This window comes from Centroberyx affinis, unplaced genomic scaffold (genome assembly GCF_046629955.1).
Source record: "Centroberyx affinis isolate AG114_WGS23_722 - 3 ecotype Tasmania unplaced genomic scaffold, CSIRO-AGI_Caff_v1 ptg001306l_1, whole genome shotgun sequence".
NCBI lineage: Eukaryota > Metazoa > Chordata > Actinopteri > Beryciformes > Berycidae > Centroberyx > Centroberyx affinis.
The window spans coordinates 349,900-375,210 of NW_027279812.1; the positions used below are offsets into that span (position 1 = coordinate 349,900).

At 41.0% G+C, this 25,311-nt stretch overlaps 1 protein-coding gene across 2 annotated transcripts; it reads left to right on the forward strand.

Annotated features, from left to right (window-relative positions):
* The first annotated feature begins 651 nt into the window (after window positions 1-651).
* sult2st3 (sulfotransferase family 2, cytosolic sulfotransferase 3) lies at window positions 652-11,892 on the forward strand. 2 transcript variants are annotated; one of them, XM_071525599.1, is made up of 7 exons: window positions 652-1,060; window positions 1,811-2,080; window positions 4,119-4,327; window positions 6,676-6,802; window positions 6,984-7,078; window positions 8,022-8,202; window positions 10,793-11,892. In XM_071525599.1, the coding sequence occupies exons 2-7, from the start codon at window positions 1,945-1,947 to the stop codon at window positions 10,906-10,908; spliced, it is 864 nt and encodes a 287-aa protein (XP_071381700.1). In that variant the 5' UTR covers window positions 652-1,060; window positions 1,811-1,944; the 3' UTR covers window positions 10,909-11,892. The 2 variants fall into 2 exon arrangements, with proteins under 2 accessions (XP_071381700.1, XP_071381701.1); XM_071525600.1 differs by lacking the exon at window positions 652-1,060 and having other exon boundaries at window positions 1,715-2,080.
* Window positions 11,893-25,311: the final 13,419 nt, after the last annotated feature.

Consider the following 25,311-nt stretch of genomic DNA (forward strand, 5'->3'; position numbering starts at 1 on the left):
CTGAGGACCAGAAATATCTGTTGTATATGTTTTATAGGCCTAATTAACCTTTTGACATGTTGGGCTTCAACCTTACCCTTTTTGTACTTCCAATTTATGGTATTTTATTTACCTAACATTTGAGGATTTGAGATTTGGGAATAACTTTTGACATAATATGGTGTCTCCTGCTGTGATTGATGTCACACTTCGGGGTGCCCCCCGACACACTTTATAGGAGTGAAGGGGAGAGGCAATCCTTAGCTTTGCATAAGTCACTTAATGCCACGAGTGTAAATCGTCCCCCCCCCCCCCCCCCCCGATTATGTAATATCAGTTGTAGCAAGAGCTCACAGTGTGATAGATGCGATCAGCAGGCTACACAGTTCAGGGGCCTGGACTACGAAGCAGGATTTGGGGTTAGCGAGGTAACTTCAGGTTTAACCCTGGATTTTCAGTCTCACGAAGGTGGTTCACTTCTTACCGGGGTAGATCACCATGGTAATTTATGCTGCACGGCTAACCTGCTCCGGAGCAGGTTAAATTCAGGGTATCGGATCAAAACGTATGAAAGGCCCGCCTCCTGACCAATCAGGTGTCTGGAAACAGGAAGTCACCATTCCTACTGGATCCCGATATGGACAAATATACAAATGGAAATCACAATAAAAAACTGAAAACTGTTAGGCTATTTTTGAATTAATAGACAGTATCCACCCAACAAAAACGCGTTGAAAAGACATTGAAAAGACGGCTTGCCAGACGTCTCAACAACGTTGAGATTTGGTTGAAAATTGAAAGTTGAAAAGATGTCTTTTTCAGGTCGTTGAAAGGACAAATGCTCACTGGGTTGGGCTAAATTTGGACCAAATCAGACGGACTAAACACAGCCAAATTTTCAACGGCTATTTTTGGGCTAAATAAAGGCCATGACGGGCCGACCAGATTTAGCCCAAAAAAAAACGTCCATGGACGTCTGGTGCTTGGTGGGTAAGAAGTGCTGTTCGCAGGGCGACGTGTTTACAGACCAGTAGAATGACGTTGTTTTCCATGATAACTTATTATATCGGAGATATAGCAGGTAGGTTACTTAACTGACCATATTATTAATGAAAGTTACTGTTGCATATATTAATTGCGCTGACTTTAATTGGATTCCCGACAGTGTTTGGTTCAATGTAGGCTATTTCATATTCACAGCCCCGAAGAAGATATGGCCGACTTTATGAATAGAAAATCTTTTTACAGCCTGTGTCCACAAACTATTGTATCAATGAAAAATATGCCCACTGTGTCCTAATGACGGGGCAGTTCCTCCAGTAATCCTCTAGCCTTGGAAGCAGAAACAACTTTTACTTTTCGTGGTTATGTTTTGTAATGCTGACAGTTATTCATTATAAGAATTTGTTCTTCTTGAGAGAAGAACCCAATGTTAGTAGCTATCCATCTCTTTCCGATTGAAAATGTCAGCGGGAAATAGGCTATTAGGGCTTATATCATCCTATAATTAGGTCTATTCTCTATGCTGTGCCGTGAGGACGCGAGTGAGTGAGTGAGTTACTTGGCACGAGTCCACGAGTTTCATCTAACTACAACAAGGACCACAATGGAAATAAGTCCTGTGACTTTTTTGTGTTATCCTTGATGTTCTAATTGTGCATGTACATTGGTGTTGCAACCATGGAATTGTCCTTTTAAAGTGAATTGTCAAATAAAAAACTAAAGTAATAAACTACTCGCATCTAAAAACTATGGAGATTTATCTTTGGACCAATTTGTCCTGTTTGGACTAATTTGTCCTTTGTCTTTTCGCGGGCGGGGTTTGTCAAAGAGGAGACTCCGGAAGACAGACTGTACGTCAGTTAAGTACCGACCGGAGAAACTATATCTACGTCGCCTCAGGGAGGAAGCTGGAGCAAGGTGCGGGACCGACTGCCTACGCTGCATCTCCCCGGTGCCACAGCCATGTCCTCAGGCCGGTACCTGCTGCACCACGGGCTTCTCATGCCCACTGTGGCTCACTCCGAGGAGAGCCTGAAGTACGCCGAAAACTTCCTCGTGAAGGACACCGATGTGTTTGTGGTGACATACCCCAAATCAGGTAGCCTATTATACTTACTCTATTATGCACTATCTAATTAGGCTATAAAGCCCAGTTCTCAACTTATATATAGCTAACGTATATAATTATTATTATTATTATTATTATTATTATTATTATTGTTGTTGTTGTTGTTGTTGTTTGGGTATTATAATTATTCATTGGAATTGACTATTGATTGACTAAAACTCTTATTTCTCAGTTATAGGCAGACATAGGTTAGGCCTCGGCAACTGTAACTTTTTATTATGTAAATTCAGAGTAGCGTATTAAACATGATGCAACATCAAATCATGTGTAACTATTAGTAAACAGTAAGTAGTATCAAACTGATGCATGTTATGTGAAGATATCTAAGGGGAAACTGAAGCCTAAATATTTATATTGGTAGCTGTGTATTGATCACCGACTCGAAGTCATAGTTTCTTTTTTATTTTTTTGACAGTGTCACCGTGACCTACTGGTGTTTGCTTATTAGACCACTGCCAACGCAAAAGTGATATAGCTACACTTCCCTCTTGGCACTGCAGTCTTCCACTGAAACCACATTACTCTGTAGGAAGTGCCAATGTGATACCGGAATGTGATACCGGCTGAAAGTAAAGACTTTCGAAGAAAAACATTTCGTGTAGGCTATTTGATACCAAACGACAATCACTCCGTCGAGAGTTTTGAAGTTTGCGCAGGAATTCAGATTTAACGTCGACGTCGTTTTGGCTGTCTCCTCTCTACAGCCCGACATGAACAAAAATATCGCATTCAGATGAATAAGACAAGTAGGTCTAATTAAAAGAACTGTGTAGGAGGGCACTAACACAGTCGCCCTGCTAACAGCCCTTCTTATAAGGACATGAAAATGAAAATCTTCTATCAAAGTGAAACATGGTCTTAAGAGAGGTCTGTAGCTTGCAAGGTTACGGAGACGGTAGCAGGGCGGCTGCAGTCAAATAGTTAAGTGTCTCTCTCACCAGCTACACAGCATGTTACCTGCCCCGACAGGGGAATGATCACAATGCATGAACTCAGAGCCTATATTACTTTCATTCACTAGTGTGTGAGTGAGAGGGAGGGAGGGAGGGAGGAGGGGGGGGGGGGAGAGAGAGATTGTACTGCTGTTCTGCAGTTAATGTAGGCCTACATGAATGTTTTTCATATGAAACTCAGAGGCGGCCTGCTGAGTTAGGCTATACCTCTACATACCTCAAGGAAAACTTGAAGCCGAGGATGACGTACAAAACACTGTGTAGCCTATCTTTTCTTTGTATAACTTTTGGATGACTTCCAATCGTGATTAAGGTGGTGAAAACATGCGTGTAAAATCATGCTCATTCTAATCTAAAGCAGGTGGCAGACAGAGAAACAAAACATTCAACAACAGTAGAGTCTGCTCACTGAAAGCTGCTCCCAAGGTGTATGTATTTATTAACACCAATATGTTATATATTGCCTATATACATAGATAGATAGATAGATAGATAGATAGATTCATGCATAGTGTCTTTTCCTGTGTTCTGGAGCATCTGAACATTTTATTTACCCACCAAACTAGGTAGGTAGTATGAGCTGAACGTAATGTACTGTTTCAGCTAACATGTCATTTGTTGCAATTTTGTGCTGATATTTGGCTTCAAATATTGGTATATTGCTAAATGACATCTGTTGATGTTGCAGTTGGGATAGCAGTAGTAGCTCTATCAAGAAGCAATTGACGAGATTTTGGTCTGAATCAATTGGTATGAAAATGGGATCCAGGCCCATGCATAACTCATGGCTTGAGTTACGCATAGAAATACAGCCACAGGTGATGCCTAACGGCCATTTTCAGGCCAAATGTGAACATTCAGCAATGTGATCTCATAAAATTCTCAGATTGAGAAGTGTAACGTTCTCCATTGATTGGTTGCTGTGGTGACTATGAAAGAGACCAAGAACAACTTTTCTCATTAAATCTCTATTCTGTTCTGTTCAACTTATTTTGTTATTCTACCTTACTGTGTTCTATTTCAAATTTTCTCCACTCTCCTCTTCATGTCTGCAGGTACAACCTGGATGCAGGAGATCCTCCCATTGGTGCTAAATGGGGGGGATCTAACGCCAGTCCAAACCATTCCTAACTGGGACAGGGTTCCCTGGCTGGAGGAGACCAGAACAGCGTTGGTAGTGGACTGCTTGCCGTCGCCACGGGCGCTGGTCACACACCTTCCCTACCACCTCATGCCCGCCTCCTTCTACAGCTCCAAAGCCAAGGTAAATGGGTGGAAGTTTTGTTTGAAGTCCCTGTCAAAAAGCAGATTCATTCGTACACGTAGAACCTCTCCAAAGCTCTACTCAAATATGTAATCGGTAGCGTAAGTATAAAGTAAAGTTGGTCTAAAGTCGGTCTAAACCCTAAGTATGGGTATAGCAAATTATATTGATTGTCTTTTAAGGTGAAAACCATATTACATTGTAGAAAAGTCACCAGCAAAAATTACATTTAGCTGATTGTTGCAGTATTCACAGCATTGACAGTTTGCACACTAATTCGTGACACAAAATTAGGGGGAATGCATTTAATATTTTTTTGCTTACACATAGGATCTCCCTTCATCATAATGTAATGTCTGCTGAGATTTTTCTTTAAAGTCCTTTAGAGGACTTGTCAATCAAACAGTGTGTCCTTTACTGGGTCTTGGATTATTGTTGATTATCTGTTGATTGTTTTTTTCATTATCTGTTGAGCCATGGTGGCTATCGCTGCTCATGCTAACTACCCAGTTCTTCTTCTATAGTAACTGGTAACTGGTATTTTGCTTTATTAGACAGTCACAGTAGAGAGACAGGGCTGAGAGAGGGGATGACATGCAGCAAAGGGCACGGGCTGGATTCAAACCCGTGCCGCTGCGACAAGGACAAAGCCTTAATGGTACGCCCTCTACTGGGTGAGTACCGGGGCGCCCCCAGTCAGTAACTATACATCGATAGCAAACCATGGGACAGTAGGGAGGTCAAAAATCTCTGCAGGAAGAAAAATATTGCTTTTAGGAGTGGGGACAAGGACGCCTACAAGGCTGCTGGAAAAGGCCAAGGTTGCATATAAACACAATCTTGAGACTAAGGTCCATGCTCCATGACAGCAGAGGAACGTGGCATGGCCTGAAGGAGATTACTGACTATAAACCAAGGCATGTTACCCCCTGCGATGACTCCAGCCAACCTGACTGCCTTATTAAAGTTTACTGTTGCTTTGATCAACCTGCATTCCACACGGAGGGATCTCCCAGTAATGTTGCAACTTGGCTGTCTGACAACAAACCTTCCCCTCATTTAGGGAAAACAGAGGCCATTCTCTTTGGTTCCCGGTCTAATCTAAGTAAATCTCAAAGTTTGTTTGTGTAGGTAGGACAGGCTCTACCTATGCGTATTTTAGATAAACATCTATCAGGGGAGGTCATGACAGTTAAAGCATTGACCAAAAGACTATGCCATTTTCATTATGCTGGGTTGGTAGAGCAGTTCTCCACAATTTATTAAAAATTAACTCCAGAGTAGAGCCCTGCGCGGGACTGTTTTTTTGATCCCGCTCCCGTCCGCTCCCGCTGGATTTCTGACCATTACCGCCCGCTCCTGCAATGTGTGTGTTATTGACCGCCCGCTCCCGCCCGCAGCAAAGTTAAAACTGCCCACTCCCGCGAGATTTGTGTTGGGTCCCGCGGGATCCCAATACCAATGCAGTCCTCAAGTCCCACCTGTCGGTAATAACGTAGCGAAATTACGTTCTAGTGACAACTGACAACTGAGAAATTTGTCCAAATGTCAGACTTGCCTTGCTTTGCTTGGGTATTGTAATGACCTGCTTTGATTTTCTTTTCAACTGCATTTGTTGACTCCATCTCCATTCTTCTGGTTAAATCCCGGGACCCGCAGTTTATTTTTTGACCGCCCGCTCCCGCCCGCAGCAACGTTAAAACCGCCCGCTCCCACGAGATTTGCGTTGGGTCCCGCGGAACCTGCGGGATCCCAATCCCAATGCAGGGCTCTACTTCAGACTGCCCAAAACAAAGCTCATTAGGGTTATATTAAAGTTACTGCCCCATACCCATTTGGGTGCGGCACATTTTCAAAACCTAAATTATCTTACTGTGGAAAAAAGAGTTGCTCAAATCAAGCTGGTTCTTACTCACAAAATTATTACTTATTACTTACTTATCTAATTATTTTAATCTTGTTAGGGATCAGCATAACTGTGCAACAAGAGGCAGCTCAGCAAATGTCATTCAGATTAGATTCAATAGTTCCATGGGCAAAAGTACTTTTTATATACCGCTGCAGTACTTCCAGATACTTCCAGTATCTCACAAACAATTACAGGGTGAGAAGAGTTTTAAGCATGTTTTAAATAAATGGTTGTTAAATAGCCTATAGTAAAATTAAGATAGTTAACAGCCTATTGTAAAGTATATTTGTTTTTGTTTTTTATTTTCTATTAGTTATTTTTCCCGTTTTGTGTATTAGTGTCTTTTTCTATCCTCCTTCCATCACCCCATGTGGAGGTACAGATTGTAACAATTACGTTGTGTGTTTTGTGTTTTGTGTTTTGTGTGTCTGTACCATAGGTGATCTATGTAATGAGGAACCCTAAGGACGTCATGGTGTCATCCTTCCACTTCCACAAGATGGCCAGTTTCCTTGACGACCCCGGAACCTTCCAGGAGTTCATGGAGAAGTTCCTGGAGGGACAAGGTCAGAGGTCACGTCACAGACGAGTTCTGGCTACTTGAGTGGGCAGAAGAATGTTTTTTCAGATCTTGGATGATGAAAATTAGAGACCTTCTGAGAACAGAAAGATGACGTTAATTACCTTCTATTTTCTTTTGAGTCATTTGTTGATTGCTTTTATACTGTTATACTGTGTTGTCTGCAGTGCTGTTTGGAAAATGGACAGATCATGTGAAGAGCTGGAGACATACAGAGCTGGGAGACAGAATACTGTACATCACATATGAAGAAATGGTCCAGGTAAGAGACACAGTCAGTCAGAAGGAACCCCCAACACTCTGCACATTATAGGCTAATGCATTAATGAATTAACTGTAATGCCACGTTGATTGTTTTACAAGACAAATTGCCTTTTTAGAATAGAGACCAGTTGGCTAACCCTGTCAACTCTGCTGGCCCCACTGGTGGGTCCATGATTACAAACACATGTTGTGCAGCAAAGCTTTGTTCATACCAACAGAAGTTATTTTAAATTGTAGTCAAGATCCCAAAGCTTCCAAAGATACCAAATATGTCAAGCTGAAGTACATGGAAATGTGTATAAAATGATGCACAAGACATCAAGAGGTTTTACATGGACGGACTGAGGACTGACTGACTTTGTTTGTACTGATTTCCAGGAGGATAATCACAGTGAGTGTCCAGCACAATGAGCACAAAGTATTTACAGATTTCAGAATTATTGCTGAGTTGAAAGGTGATAGTTGACTGTAGACTGATTGCCCTGCAGATTTAACACCTTTCTTGGTTAAATGAAAGTTGAAATTGAAAAATGAAATTTCCATGCAGTAAAGTAAATGATTTTCTTTGTTTTGTATATACGATCAGACTATGCTCATTGATTTCTTCAATAATAATAATAATGATCATAATAAACTTTTTTTATATAGCAGCACATTTCAAAGCAAAGATACACAGTATTTCACAATAAAATTGTCCTTGACCAGATGCGAACTTGATATGAATCAGACTCACTGAAGATTTTTGCCTTAAAATCAATATAAAAACCAAAACTTGGTACCACTTCAACACACATTTTTCCCTAATTCCCAACCCTATGTGTCTCATTCCCAACAACCTGCGTGCTATTCTGTTTCTCTGTCTTCCTGGTCATTCGTTTCAGACTAATTCCAGACATAAGGCAAACACCCGCTGCTTAACATAATGTGTGCCTCTCTCCCAGGACTTGCATGGAGCTCTAAGGCATTTTTCAGATTTCCTGGGCAGTAATCTCAGTGAAGAAGCCATTCAGAGGATAGCAGAGCACTGCTATTTCAACAACATGAAGACCAACTCCATGTCCAATTACTCCCTGGTCCCTCAGGAGATCATGGACTCCAGCAAGTCTGCATTCCTCAGGAAAGGTGAGGCCACCAGTGTTTCCCTCATTAGGTGGACAGAGTTGGGTGAAGCGGGAGATGTGGCCCCAGACTACTGAAAACCTGTTGAAAAATGTTTAGACTTCTGCATAAGTTGAAATGTTTTTAACTTTTAGCATCACGCTTGCTTAAAGGGCAAGCTGATCCGTATTACTAGAAACCATAACTTTGCTTGCCGCCTGCTCCGGTAACACTGGACGGCCCCCTCCTACTCTACTGCAGTCTTTGAAAACTATGATGAACGTTGTTTTGCAAAACACAACGTTCACAGTATAATCATACCGGTGTCAGTATGTTAGTATAGTTGTGTTCTATTTGGATAGGAACTATTTTTTAAAGCCTGCCAGACACATATCCCTCCGCGAATGCAGCAAAAACGAGAGCCAGAAGAATGCCACTGTCTCCAAAGATAACTGCTGACAGAAATGTTTTTAAAATTTCAAGATAACATACTGTAACAGTATGATTATACTGTGAGTGTTGTGTTTTGCAAAACGTTTATCATAGTTTTCAAAGACTGTCACGTATGCCCCTAGGTTTCTATCATGACGGAAAACATGTGATTTGGGCCCAGGGTTCAAAATACCATACTATCCCTTTAACATGAAAAACATACTCTGTCCTCACTACTGCCGAATCACGCCAGAGTATATTCATATCATTCAAATTTATAAGAAACACAAGCTAAGACTTTAAAGACAGGTCCCAGGTGGACATAGCCTCACAAGGAAGGATGCAAAAGTTTGCACTGTAAAATGGCCACCAATGCGAACGGTGAAAGCAAAGGATAAACATTTGTATGGGCAAACAAGAACATCTCTGAACATAGGCCTTCACATTTAAGGGATATTTACCCAGTGTTCAATTGATTATTATAGGGTAAGCCTTGTAACAGTATTAGCTAGAAAGTAGCTTAATCTTGAGGTTTGTGATAATATGTAAGATGAACATAGATGAAAGATCCCCAGCGGAGACCTAATCAACGGTTCCACCCCTCTCATACCTAAGAGGAGCTGAAAGCCATCGTTGAAGTGCAACTTCAGGAAACTGCCTCAACACAGAAGACTGTAGAAAGAAAAAACATTTCATCCTTTCTCCCCATCCCTTCCTGTCACTCTCTACTATATACAAACTAATAAATTGTGTAAATCTTAAAAAAAGGAAAGGGAAAGCTACAGTTAATAGATTATTCATAGATCAATTTTTGAATTTGTGATAACCAAAGGGAAACAGGCTGTTTGTGAGACTGACTGCGATGATATGCACCAACAGTGTGCAGTTGAAAACTGCATTGGAAACAAGTAAAATTATCTCAACCTTTGGCAGATTTTTTTCAATTGTTTTAAGACAAGCAAGACTTTAAGATTGATTACTAGACTGAATGACTTGTTGAGACAGACATTTTTTTTTGTGTGCATCATGCATGCCATGCCCAAATCCACAGTTGTTTGATTGTGTCCCGTTTTGCAATGTAACGGTAGTAAGGACCCTAAACGTTTGTTGCTAAGCAATAGGTGCCACAACTCTCCTGCAATTTGTATTTGGTGATTAAATTATGGAAAATCCAATTAAGAAGCACAGGGAACAGCCAGGGCATTATTGATTTCCTTGGCAGAACTCCCCTAATGCTACAATATGCAACTTTTCGCCTTGAGGCAGGAAGTGTTACCCCCGACTTCCTCCCTCCTCCTCTTCCTCAGATGGTCAAAATCTCACCCCAAAACCTGTCACTCATTTTGAGCAGTCTAACTAGTCGAGGCTGAGGCCACCAGTATCCATAAAGCCTCCACAGGTGTTGGAAGAAGCAGACCCAACACAGGGAATCTGCAATAAAAAAGCAATGTTTTTGAACAGGTCTTGTCTGCCACACTGTTCACGTTTCTTACTGCTTTCCGCCATTGTTGTTGTTGCTCTGACTTCCTTGCACTTGATAGCCACAACCCAGTTCACAGCTGGCCGTGCCCAAAAAACTTCCCGAACATCATTGAAAAGCCAACTTATGGCAAACGGGGGGATTTAGGCACTAATTTTTATTATCATCATTATTTTGAATTTAAAAAAAGAAGTTCCATACAGCTTCAAAGACATGGCTCTGGTGTTGCTGTGAAGCCAAGTCAGTAACAGTAATTTGATGGAGTATTTTTCCAACTGTCTGTCTGCATGTTTACTTGACACCATGATAGGATCTGGATCTGCAAAAGTTGCTGCTGAATCTTTAACTTTTGATTTGTTGAGTGGATGGAATGCATGTCTCAGAGATTGGATCAAAATTTTAACCAAGTGGAGACTGATCAGGTTACTCTAGTATGATTGAAATGTTTAACTTAGGTTAGGTATTAGGGGTGAGGCTCGATCAGTCCTATTAGCGGATTACCAGGATGCTTGTAAATGTCTGTTTGTGCGTCAGTCTCTGTGTGTCTGCCTATTTGTGAGTGTGTATTTGTCTGGCATGATTTTTAGAATTCTTCTGTCACTTTTCTATGACATCATTGATTTTATATTGTGTTTCTCTCTCTTGGTGTGTGTGTGTGTGTGTGTGTGTGTGTGTGTGTGTGTGTGTGTGTGTGTGTGTCAGGCATTGCTGGGGACTGGAAAAACCATTTCGGCCCGGAGCAAGAGGTCCGATTCTCATCCGTCATCAGAGGAGAGATGGAGGGCGAGAGCTTCTTGTTCCCCTGGGACCTGGAGTGACCAACAGCTGGAGGACGAGAAAAGAAACGCAGAGAACGTCTCTCTTCTGCCGCGGGATCAGAAAACAGGGCAAAAACACTTAATTTTACAGTATGCAGTAATTATTATATAGTGATTATTACTGTGTAACTAGTGTAACTACTGTAACATTACTACAGGTAATTTTTTGTACTAATGTGTACTGCATTATTGTACAGTAAAGATTAAGTAATTACTGTATTGAAAATACTTACTACAGGTAATTACCACTAATAAGTACCAATAATTACTGCATAATTACCTAGTAAATACTTAGTAATTACTATACCTATTACTAACTACAGATAATTACCTTTTTGTACCAATAGTCTCCCCATAATTACCTATTAAATACTAAGTAATCACTTAATTGTATTGTAAAATAAATTGCCAGGTAATTTGACTTTCAATGATTGTAACTTTTGTAATGAAATTAGGCAATGACATGGCTTATGGTGGTGTAAATAATGTGACTTGACAGAAACAGCAGCCTACAGTGTGTGGCCGCTGGCATATCAGTCAGATTGCCTGTGTTGAATAGTTAGCAGATTTTCATTCTTCTCGGTCAAAACTTTCAATAGCAGTCTATGGAAAGCGTCTTCAACCATGGTAAAACTGCCGACTGGTATTGTGTAACCTGACTCCATAGTCCAGATGGATCAAATAACTTTAAGTCTTTAGTCTTTAATTAGTGCAACATAATCTTGTCACAGCAACGGCTCAAAAGCCTCTAAATTCACATGAGGCTATTCAATTTTACAGTAGTCCCTCCTATTTCACAAAAGCTGTAGGCCTGTGTAACCTTGGTGTTGTTCCTGTGATTTCACTGTCAATGCTGTACACTAGATGTTAATGTGGTGGGGTGCAGAAATGGGCAAAAATATATTTGTATCCATTCACAAAATACACATCTACAAAATGATGGTTGAAATAATAATAAAATAATACATTGAAAATATTGCCTATCTGTGGTGGTGATGATTCTTGAGGTGATTTAATAAGTCTGTCCAGTCACTTTAACAACACTTTAACACTTTAGTAACAACCCCAAACCCCCAAAAACATTTGACAATAATATGATTACCAGTCAATTATTATTAATTGTCATGCTCATCAAAAAACCAAGCCATAATCTATAAGTTGCACATGAATTGAAAGTCACAAAACAGCGTAGATAATCACATAAGAACAGGAGGTGCAGGTTTGGGTAACAGACATGTGACAGCTCTTTTATGTTTTATGGAAAACTGGTGTTCCAACTAGAAAAAGCTACATTTTCTGAAGGCAAGGCAAGGCAGCTTTATTTGTATAGCACATTTCATACACTGGGGCAATTCAAAGTGCTATACAGAGTGATAAAAATACAGTAAAGGTAAAAGATTTACAATTAAAAAGTGCAAAAGTACAGACGAGATACAAAAGATAAAAGACTTAAACTAGTGCAGTTCAAATCAAATGAGATAGAAGGATGAAAGAACACAACAAATATTCCCACTTTTAGATGCACATTGTGAGTGAACCCAAATGTTTTTCTGTAATTTTCTTTTCCCCTGTCCTTCCTGATTCTACTCTTGATCTGATATTTACGTCAGATCTCACTGCCTAAGGTAGACGAGAATCATAGATTCTCCTCTTGGTCAAAAACCTCACCATCCACAGATGGATGAGAATCATACAGGGTAAAGCTCTGTCCCCCCCCACATATAATATTCACTCATGCGCAAGTAAGCATTACCTGGACAAGACGAATGAAAATTCGTACTTGCCTGTGTCAGCTCTGTTGGGATCCTGAACAGAAAGAGTTAAAATGAAGGTTATTTAAAAGCTAAGCTGAAAAGATAAGTTTTTAGCCATTACAGGGTAGAGTAGGCAGCGTAAAATAAGAATGTTTTTAGCTTTGACTTAAAAGTGGTCAGAGACGGGGCTTGTCTAATATCATCTGGGAGAAAATTTAAGTGTGCTTGCTGTCCTAGCAACAGTCCCTTTGACTTTGTGTTTGTACATGCACTATAGTGGTAGTCGTTGCAGTAGAAGTAGTAGTAGTGATAGGTAGTAGTAGTACACGTAGTAGTAGTAGTACTAGCCTAGTAGTAGTGGTAGTCTAGTAATAGTAGTAGCAATAGTAGTAGTAGTACTGTTCCCCCTCCATATACATATTAAAGGAAAACTTAGAAATTCTGGCAACACTTAAACCAATCAGACCAGCAATCATTAAAATATCAAGCCCTTCTCTGCAACCAGCATTCACTACAATGTGATTCCCTGAACCAGCTGGTATCAGACCTCAGCAGCATGTCAACACCAACACACACCAAGAGACCAACACACACCTAGAGACCTACACACACCTAGAGACCAACACACAAGAAGAGACACAATAAAGTGGATTGACCTCCACTTAAAACTTAAATTATCTGTGTAGCCTACACAATCGGCGGCCGGGGCTTGCCCTCCCCAAATTAGAGAAATTCAGAATCGTTTACACAAAAACACCCTTCTGCTAGCTCAATCTTGCTGTAACTAAACATTCGGCCGCTCAGCACACATTAACAGCATAGAACCGTTGGAAAGTTCCGTAGCGGTAGATCGCGTCTCATTAGTGTTACAGTACAGTTTAACTCGTTTTCATATTAACTGGTGACCGTATCTTGAATGCGTCAGGTTACTCGGAGCGACCAGGGAGCGACGGCAGATGTTGCAACCAGGAAGCATTAATCATTTCTGTGCCAGACAATCTGGCAACCTGTCGTTAGTCTGATTGAAAAATTGTAGTGAATGGTTAATGGTCTAACAGGTTAACTGTGTCTTATGTCAACACCTTGTAACTTATGTGATACATTATGTGTAACCTTTCCTCTTTTGTGTTACCGCCAATGTTTTTCCTTCTATCTTTATTTTTTTTTATTTTTTTTTATTTTTTTTTTTCTGGGCATTTGTTGTTAGTTTGTGTGTTTGTTCTGTATTTCTATACCGCATTTCAAAATCAATAAACAGATGTTAAAAAAAATAATAATTTCTGTGCCAATTGTAACTGTCATTTCAATAAATAGGCTATTCATCTGATTGTGATGTTGATGTGTTAGTTATTTAATGCAGCTGAGCTCGTGACAGTCATCAACCGCATGTTGAATGTTTCCCAGAAAAGAAACGGGATTCTACGGAAGCCGAAAACTGCCGTGCTTGCAATAATTTTTTTTAATGCCATTATCTCGAGATCACAAGTTAATTATCTAGTTACAAGTTAATTATGTCGTTTCCTGTTATTACTTATAATGGTTATCAGAGATCAGGAGTGTCATGCCAGCATGCATAGATGGTGTCTTGACAACTAACTGATTTAAGCTGAAAATGTCAGATCAATGAGTATCCATTATTGATCAACGCATCAGACTGTACTTCAATTAAGGTCTAACACAGGCAGAAATTGCATTGTGTCTTTCTGTTAGAGATATGTTGGGGATAACATTTAGATCAGTCCTCGTCATTTAAGGAGAAGACTAGCAGTTATGAATCATCCCCGACAGTCATGACAGTGATCTTGACGGCCGAAATCAGGTGTGATCAAATGAACCAGACACTAATTTTCGAGTTCTCCATAATTATCCTGTGATCTCGAGAAAACAAAAGTCGTTTTCTTGTGATAAATTATCTCGTTATCTCAAGAAATCAGCCTTTTGTTTTCTCGAGATAACGAGAAAATTAACCTGTTATCTCGAGAAAACGAGCTTTGTTATCTTGAGATAAAAAAAATAATTAACTCGTGATTTCGAGATAACTGCATTAAAAAAATAATTGCAAGCACGGCCGTTCTCGGCTTCCGTAGGATTCGATATCGCAGACAAAATACTGCAGATATGTGGCACAAGCTACCTGTTGTAATTAAGCTGCACTATCCAGGACACATGAAAGTAGCCCAAACTTTAATTTATATAGACTTACACCGACAAGTGAACAGCCGACACGACACAAGCGTAATACAGCCAGATTAACTCGTGACCATGCACACTATAGCGTTGCAGCGCTTTCCAGCTAATGCACTATCATTTAGAGATTTGTTTCAGAGAACAGTATCCTACTGTACTACAATTCAATCCACGGCGTAAAGTTTGTAATGACAAAATGAAAGTTTCATTAGGCTATGTTAAATTTGTGAAGAAAATAACTCAACAAAAAAGATGCAAAAAAAACAAATACACCCCAATTGCTCAATGTTCATACGTCAAAATTTCTCGGTCTTCATCCAATCACCTGGAAGCCTATGGTATATTTGGAGCAGAATTCAGAACCGTGTTGGAAGAAGGAGTACTGGATTGTCAAACGAAAATGGATCCTGTTATTGTTAGAGAAGTGGTGGACTACAGAGTCCATAATAGATTCCCTCAGGGAATCTCAAAACAGCAGAGATACGTGATAAAGAGAAGAGCAACAAACTTCACAATGAAGGGTAAATATAATCCTACAATATCCTGTAATTGTAGTGTTAGCCCAATCTGTGCTCAACAGTTCATGAGCTCCATCCTCACCAGATGGAGAGCTTTACTACATATGCCGTAGGAAGCAAAATAAAGAGGAGCACCTGGCTAAGGTGGTTGCAGCTGCCAAGGAGGCAGATGCAGTGTTTGAGGAATTCCATTCCAGTAAGTTTTGGGGCACACTGGTGTTGAGAAAACCCACCATGCCCCTCAGCCAATACTACTGGTATGGAAGCTGACATCCGCAAATGGGTAAATTAACAGGGGAATTCAATCTACCCCAAAATTTCACATGTACAAAATAAAACCTAGTAGAATGGAATCTGTATTTGGGATTATGATTAACTGTATGAAGTTCACTCACCATCGTGCATGTAAGGAAGTACAAGGCCTGTGATGATAAATATGTGGGCATTCCTTTTTTTAGATTGCTCAATGCCCAGATTGCCAATCCAAGCGAGCAAATCTAATGGAGAAAAGTCAGTACAACCCAATAGAGGTGAGTTCATTTGTTTTACTAAGTGTTCTTGTCAACACTCAATATTGAGTCATACCTCATGCTCATCTAATTATCTCTTTCAGATCACAGAGCCATTTGAGCTTGTGGGGATGGACCTGGTCAAATTAACAGTAACTGAGGGTGGTAACCAGTACATTTGCGTAATGGTTGATTATTTCACAAAATGGGCTGATGCCTACCCTCTAAAGTGAGTCAGCAGAGGAGGTCACCACTTGCATTCTTGATTTTGTATACAAATTTGGTGCACCTCAAAGACTGCTTACAGACCAGGGCACAGAGTTAAAAAATAAGGTACATTTAAAATAAACAACATTCATCATATCCTAGTATGACATATCCACGCTTTTTTTTTTTTTTACTATAATTAACAAATGGAAGGTGAACCGTCAACTCTGTGAATGGCTGGGCATCCAGAGGAGCTTCTGTTCACCCTACCATCCACAAACAAATGGTCTTGTGGAAAAATCTTAATGGCACCATCCAAAGGTAAGTAAAACCTTGCTCAAATCTAAACCTAAATCTACCCACATGGATATCATGAATGCTAATGAGTTCATTTTGCAACATCAAATGACCTATATTAATGTTCATGTATGGAATATTTCAGGTCCCTCAACAAGCTAGCGAGGGATCACCCCAAGAAGTGGGATGAGTATCTTGCCCCAACCATGTTCGGTCTCCGGACAAAGAAACAGCTGACTACGAAGTACAGCCCATACTTCCTAATGTTTGGCAGGGAGGCAAGGTACCCGTCTGAGGTGCCAATGCAATATGCAGTATGAGGCTCTAATTGTTTCTGGGGTTTACAAATGGCAGTCATGGTAATTTGGCTGACTTCATTTATTAACATTAGTACTTTTGTCCACGTTGAGTGAGCGGAGATCCAGAGTACAGACCACTTTCCTGTCCTGCTGAGGAACTACAGGAATAGCGTCTTTCTGTAACAGTTCCTGGACTTCCCTGAACAGGGTGTCCACGTCCTCTGGCAAGGTCATGACAGACTCTCTCATTCCTGTGAACGAGGTGGGATGCTACGAAACTGGAGTGCATAACCCAATCTAAGCATCCTGTCCATCCATTCTGTCAAAACAAAGTGGCTCCGCTATTTGTGATAAAACTCTGTCAGGGGTTGGGTGGCAAGCTGTGGAATGGAGGCTATAAAGCTTTTATATACAACCTCGGCCCTCTTTGCCATCAGTCTGGTGAGGTTGTTCATCTGTCCCAGTAAGCGGGACACCAGATACAACTCTTGTGGTCTTGCTTGTTGGTAGCTGCGACAGGAACACACCCAACAGGTTGTTTGCTGCCGTTGCCGACTGGGCCTGCCAGGTAGAAAGTTTTAGCAGGGGGAGCAGGCTTCCTGCTTCCCGACCAGCGAGCAGAACCAGGTGAAAAGTGGGCAGCCAGCATGTCGTCCAGTGGAGGATGCCATGACGCAAAACGTCCTATTTCCTTTTCACTCTGGTGTAGTCGGAGAAGCCGGAGACAGAAGCCACGATGCCTCCACACACTTCCAAGTTTCATCCAGCATGGGGGCGCCAAAAATCGGCCTTGTATCGGCCGTGTCTGTGGGATGGGTTCATCCACCATATCCGGGTGGGGGCAAGCCAATGCTAGTGGATCTGTGACCGGGGCAGAGGGGCAGGGATTGGCAGAGCCGCCACCACATTCTGCCTCACCGTCGGTGCAGCGGAGCTGGATCTCGGGAGAACACTGGTAGCACTGGAAGTGCTTCCATTATTGCTGGCACCGCACAAAAGACAGAGCCCACCAGTCAATGCACTCCGCCAGGTCAGCTACCCCATCTGCAGCTTGTTCAGGCCAAGGCAATCGAAGCATTCCACAGCAGCGACCAGACTGGGGCATGTTGGACAGTATTTTATCAATCAATGGCATCCAAGGCAACGTTGTTCGTCAGAGTACTGATGAAAAGTGGATGCTGAGTAATGAGCTGCTCGCCTTATATAGGGTGAGGCCTCGCAGAGTTGACTAGGCTCATCCTGATTGGCTGAGCGTATGTGTGCATATTTTCAGTGCGCTGAGGTGACTAGATGAGTGGTTGAGCCAATAAAGCCCCGTTAGAGGGCGAAGCCTGTGTGAAATAGAACAGGGTTGTTTAGTGTATGTCTTGTCCAGGGCAGTGGTTCTCTGAGTGGGGTCCGGGGACCACCAGGGGTCCTTGAGGGGGTCCCAGGGGGTCCTCAGCAAACTGATGAATTGTTGTGAATTAAACTTCACCATTATTTAATTTACAAGAAGTTAACACAATTAGAGAATGTAGGAGAATGACTGTTTTGATCATAGTTTCACTGTTATCTCTCTACCTGCATTATAGTCATGGAATTCTGGACAAAAAATCATATCTAGCAATTAAAATCTTCTCAGCTTTGGGTCCAAGAGGCAAAATCTCATCAAATGGGGGTCCATGGCTCTAATGTGGACTAAATTAGGGGTCCTTGATATAAAAAAGGTTGAGAATCACTAGTCCTGGGCACATTAAAACAAATTCCTAGCAACCTCTTGGTGAAATGGCAGTAAATTATTGAACATTGAAATTCTTTAGGGAATTGTCTGAAGAGTAGTATGTGTCATTAAATAGAAGGCCTATGTGCTATGGCCAGTTCACAATACAATCATTCACAATTCACAATACTACTCACAATCAAGAACATAAGATTTCCCTTGAGAAGTCATTCTTCTACTTTAAGACCCAAAATCACCCCTCATGATGGGATAGTATGGGTAGATTATACCTTTTCTGAATCCTTACAGTCCTGTGAGTATTCCAGTTTTTGATGTTTGTGTCTGTGATGTTCCTAGATGTCACAGTGCTCAAATAAAGACTATAGTTTAGGCGAAAATTGTGGAAAAATGAATGTCACTGACACTTTGAAGAGCCCATGTGACCTCTTTATTTGTCAGACAGACTCACAAGTGGGCTTGAATGAAAGCTAAGAAGCTACCCTTTAAAATGATATCAAACATATTCTCATAAAACCTGACTAAAGATCCTGAAAATGAGCCTAAAATAGGATATGCATCAGCGCCTACAATCCAATTTATTGTAGGGGGTGGTTAACTTCATGAGCTGATTACTGTGACAAAGCTACCATTCAGCAATGGTTATCATACCAAAATATCATCTATGGACATGTACCTTTTCAAAATTTTTAACTAGATTTTGCCACCTTGAGTGGTGCCGAAATCTGGTCTGGCCCATGGACTACTTGTAGATCTCAGCAGAAAAGGTTGCGACCTTAGCAACTTCACGCCTGGGGACATTGCCCCCCCCCCCGGTCTCTCACTCAGCCACCCAGAAAACCACCCTGATGCTGCCAGCACCCCTCCCACCATCCACTCTCCTGCAACAGCCACATCTGACCAAATAAAAAAATATAGAGATTCAACAAGGTAAGCATATCTAAGATACTACTTCTGAAGTATGTTTGATTTTATTGGTTTTCAGATGCCATCAACGGATGATTGCATTTGTAAAATAAAACACATATGATAACATGTAGGTAGATAAACATTCAACATCCAATAATTCCTCTGTAGGTCCTTCATGAGGAGGAAAAATGTCAATGTGTCCAGATGGACATGTGCCACCTTGGCTCATCCCCGCCAGCAGGACACCACATCGTGTGGGGTGCTCGTCTGTAAAGTAAGTTTGTCAGTCTATCCATCTCTCAGTCCAAAGAGTAAAGAAATGACACCAAGCTTTATTCGAGGTGGCAGAGCTGGTTCTTAAAGGGGGGACAATGGACTTTCCTGTTGACCTGGAGGGGGTCAACGGAATGAGGGCAGAAATGGCCCAAACTTTAATTAATAATTTAGGTAGATATGAAACTGTTTATCTTACATTTAACTATTGACTACACTGTAAGTTCAATTGACATGTCTTTAACAGATGCCTTGACAGAACTATGCCATGCATGTGGGGAGAGAAACACTGGAGAGGGCCACGTTGATTGGGTAAGGCAACATTTACACTGCTTTGTAAAAAAAATAAGCCATTGTCATTAAATACAATGTCCAAATTAGTTATGATTTCATTTCTTTCAGATTGCATGTTCAACATGTGGTTACCGCTGGTACCACTGGGTCTGTGTGGGAAGGCCTCCAGTGGAGCAGGACTATATGTGTCCTGCATGCCCTGCTCTGCATCATTTAAACATTGTCTAATGCCCTAGGTAGTATGTCATTCTTTGCTGTATGCACCTTTGCCCTCAAGAGTGGGTTACTGTTTGATTTTTATGTGCACATTTTCTTTTTCAGATCATTGGTTGCAGCTGGGTGTTTTTCTTTTATTTATACATATATATATATTTTATTTTATTTTATTTTATTTTATTTTATTTTATTTATTTATTTATTTATTTTTTTTGTGGTAAGGTATAAATACATTTTGTAACAACATGCAGTTGTTTGGCCTGGGTGGTGTAGGTGAACTGTTCTGTGACAACTATATACAGACTATGAAATATTTTGTCTGTGATATCGAAATCCTGTCCATATTTTATTTATAATAGCCTACTGTATTTCAGTTTAGCTCAGCTACATTAAAGGATTTACAGATCACCATCAAAATAAAATAAATATTTAAAAAAGCCTAATAAATGTTTTATTTTGTCATTAATCTTGAAGACTTTACACCGTGGATTGAATTACAAAGGACTACAGTAGGCTACTGTTCTCTGAAACGAATCTCTAAATGATTGACAAGTGCATTAGCTGGAAAAGCGCTGCAACGCTGTAGTGTGCATGGTCACAAGTTAATCTGGCTGTATTGTTCAGACCAGGAGATGCTTGTGTCGTGTCGGCTGTTCACTTGTCGGTGTAAGTCTATATAAATTGACGTTTGGGCTACTTTCATGTGTCCTGGATAGTGCAGCTTAATTACAACAGGTAGCTTGTGCCATGTATCTGCAGTATTTTGTCTGTCACCCATGTGGGGTGAATTTTTTTTTTCTTTCTTTTCTGGGAAACATTCAAAATGCGGTTGATGACTGTCACGAGCACAGCTGCATTAAAGAACTTACAGATCAACATCACAATCAGATGAATATTTTTTTAAATGACAGTTACAAAGTAATAAGAAATTACTAAGGCATTCGCGAGGTAAGCTAAGTTACAAGGTGTTGACATAAGACACAGTTAACCTGTTAGACCATTAACCATTCACTACAATTTTTCAATCAGACTAACGACAGGTTGCCAGATTTTCTGGCACAGAAATGATTAAGGCATCCGCGAGGTGAGCTAAAGTTTCTCTTCCTGGTTGCAACATCTGCCATCGCTCCGAATAACCACTGACACATTCAAGCTAACGAGTTAAACTGTAACACCGGCTTTCCCTGTGTTGAAAATCCTGACAATGGCCAGAACCGTAATAGATGAAGGACCATGCTGCCTAACGGCCCTGCTCCACTATTGTAACTCTGCTGACTTCTCATGAAGAAGAAAAGTCCATACATCCATAATGATCTCGTGGAAGTGTTCCAGAGTTACAGTCCAGTCTCAGTCTCTCAGTCTCCCAGTCTCTCTCTCTCTCTCTCTGTCTCTCCCTCTCTCCCTGAATACCCCGCAGCAGACGAGCCATAGCCATGGCGTCAGTGCTGCATGCATAGGTAAAAGGGTGATATGATATAAATGTATAGATTTCACTTTTCACACTTCAGTTTAATACAATGCATGATACTGGTCACTCTGCTCTGGAAAATACTTATTGGACAAACCGTGGGACAAAATGAGAGCGCTGCTGTCCCGGTATGTAGATAAACATCAGTGGCGGAACAACCGGATCTCCACTGTCACAAACTACACATCCTTCCTGTAGCAGAACGTGTGCTGCCATTAAGGGTTGCCAGATAAGATATAAGTATCAGCTTAGATTTATAGTTAATATCTCTGAAACCTCGAGACAGATCTCTTAGAAAAATACACACGCACTCACCTGACGTAGAACGCACATTTTGATGTATGATATGTCTATGTAATGTAAAAACTGTAGATGAAGAAAGGTGCCAAAAAAAATGTCTGACAGAAAAAAGACAATAGTAATAGTGTGCTTTGCCTACAGCAAGCACACTAATTATTTTGGCCAGTGAGTGTAGATGCCCTTTAACAGAAAGTCAATTCCCTACTACCAAGCAGAAAATAAAGCAAATGCCTGAGTAGGTCACCAATCTGTCTCAGATCAGTCTGATTCAACCACTAGATGGCAGCCAATCACCATCATGTTTCTGCAAACCCGATTCTATGAATGCAGTCATTCACATTAAGAAACAAAGCCGCGGACAGGCTGACAGACACAGACAGACAGATTCAGAGACACACACACACACACACACACACACACACACACACACCGTGTATCATTACTTTGAGACAAGTCTGAATTCATGTCTGTGAACTGGGCTTATAGCTTCACTTGTAGAACTGAAGGACTTAAATGAACCAGACTGAGTGGGTGTATGCAGTCCCAACACAGCTGCTCTGTTAGAGTAGTCTAGTCACTGTATATCCAGTGAGCAATCTGTCATAAGATAACAAGGGAGATCATGGGATGGGAGGGTACTGTCTTGATTATTATATATAGTCTAGTATAGCCCGGTTTATTCATCTGTGGGTCTGAACTGGCTTCTAGTGGGTCCTCACATCATAAGAGAAGTAATGCTTTTCAGTCAACCTTGTTTTATAGGGCAAGAAAATACATTTGGCCAAGGATTTACATCAAGCAAGCAAAATCATAAACTGGTTTATACAGTAAAAGGAACCTGATCAATTTGGTAAACCTCTAATTGCATGTTGGCTTGATTGTTTTGCATAGGAATTTTTTGACTTATGACACTGTTAATCATGACACTCTAATATACAGATTACCACACCGCAGTTTTCATAGACTTTAAATGGCTCCAGAATGACATTGTTGACCATTGGTACATTTTAGATGCAAATAGATGAACACTGGATAGGGCAGCAGCAACATGGCATCCCGCAGGACTCGACTCTTGGACCATTGTTGTTTCTGGTCTGCATTAATGACCTGCTGCATCCTCAGTGCTTCCTCTTCTTTTTGGTGATGATGCCTTGATTAACTTTATTTTGTCAATTAAAAAATTATCTTCACTAACTGAAGCTTCAATAGCTCGAGCAAATGCTGGTCTATATTAGCAAATGGTTCCAACTTAACACATTTTTATATGCTTGCTCTTCAAAGTTCACTTTCAATTCACACTTTTAACATCGGACACTCTAACAACCTGCCCCACTGGACTATTCACTGACAGTTCTTTATAAGATACAGAGGATCTCAACTGTCAATTAGTTACCTTCACAATGAAAGTGAATCTTCATCTCTCAACAGTTGCAAGAGAGACTTGGGACCTGTCTGAACCAAATGAATCAAGAACCAAACTGCTTGAAGTTTCCCTCAGCAACTCAACACAATTTTTTCCCCTCTCCCTCCTTTTCCCTTTCATTCTTTAAACCTGCACATAAGAGCATGCACACACACACACACACACACACACACACACACACTCTTGCCCTAAATTAACTTAACCAAAATAAGACGGAGGGTATAGTGTCCCATTCACAGTATGAGAAAAAACATTCATGTCCTGTTCGGACACTTTTCATGGCTACACTGATACTGATACGCTACATATGATGGCTGGTCTGAGATGAGGAATGAGAGACTAAAGTACTTAGTTATGTATGCTGGTTGGTTATAGCATCAACTGCTCACCAAGGTTTATACTCTGCTTATTACATAAGTGCCTTTGATAGACCAGATGGCCTTTCCTTCTCTTTCTGTCCCAAAGAACACATGTGAAGAGCAAAACCTGAAGAGCTTTTAATCCTAAAAAGATGAATGTTAATGAAGAGTATTCTACGACCATGCCACTGAAAAAAAATAAATATAGATGTGCAAGCATACATCCTCAGTGGTTTTTAGCTTTAATTTGACATTGTTTCAAATAGTACACAGTACTGTAAAACTGTACAAGTCTAATTCATTTTCTGGTTCTACTGTACTCTGGTCTGTGTGTGTGTGTTTGTGTGTGTGTGTGTGTTTGTGTGTGTGTGTGTGTGTTAGAGTGCAGTCCCTCCCATCTCTCTGTCCCCTGAGTTCTGACACTATTTCAATTACACGGTGGCCTTTTGTGCCTGGAGGAGGGTGTGTGTGTGTGTGTGTGTGTGTGTGCGTGTGTGTGTGAGAGAGAGAGAGAGAGGGCAGACGGTGTGGTGCCTGCCCCAGGACACCCACCTCGCTGCCGCCTTGTGCCCACTGGTCCTGCCCTGGGCTGCCCACAGGATGCCAGCTCCTCTTTGATGCCCCCCTCTCATCAACATAGACACACACACAGTCACACAGACACACAGACACACAGATAGCCAAGTTCTCCTCAGAAGATCCGGTGATCTTTTTTAAGTCTGCAGCGCTCAGTCAGCCAAGCCTTCAGATGTCTGGAGGCTTCCTCTGGCTGAGATATATCTAGTGACGCTGTTGTCACAAGTCATCAAGATGATTTTTTGGAGCAGTTTTTAAAAGCTGCAGTGTCATTGGTTTTGAATAGGCTTCATTTGCCCCGGGGTGATGGAACTTACTCAGCACATAGGAACCTGTCATAACTGACTTCTTCTGCCTCTTCAACAACACTTCAACCCCGACCCTGAGCTAGGATTAAAATAGTGTCCCTAAAACAGTCTACACTAACTTTTTGCTGAATTAGCCTATCCAACAGCCTGCAAAAATTGGTATTGGAAAGGTTAGGGTTAGAAAAGTTTTAAAGCCACTGCTGTAGTGAATGTTTACAAGGGTTTAGGTTAATGGTCAGAGATGCAAGCTGAAAGGTTTGCCAGTTCAAATCAATGAACCAGCTGGAAAAAGGCAGGGGAAGTCTGCTCACCTCTAACATGACACTAACTGTCACAATGTGCTTAATTCCTGTTGTTGTAAAAAGATCTTAGTCAGCCAAAGTTAATTCCATACACACACACACACACACACACACACACACACACACACACACACACATACACATACACACACATACACCACAGTTAAACGAGGCATACATATTTTGATGAAAAATAGACAATTTGTTTTTAATCATACTTCTTTGTAGCCCATTATATTATCCATATTGTTTTTGTACCATTTGCATAGTCACATTGTCTGTGCTTGATGCCCTTCATAGATATCCTCAGCCCACCACCCGCCCTCCCCAGGGTCATATAGCCTACTGTAGACATCTGCAGACAGTTCAGTGATAATATACAGTGCAACATATAAACATCCTCTCCTCCCTTTTCTGCGACACAGGAAAGTCATCAGGAAAACTGACGCACCATCAACCTTGTATGCCCTGCTACAGCTGTGGG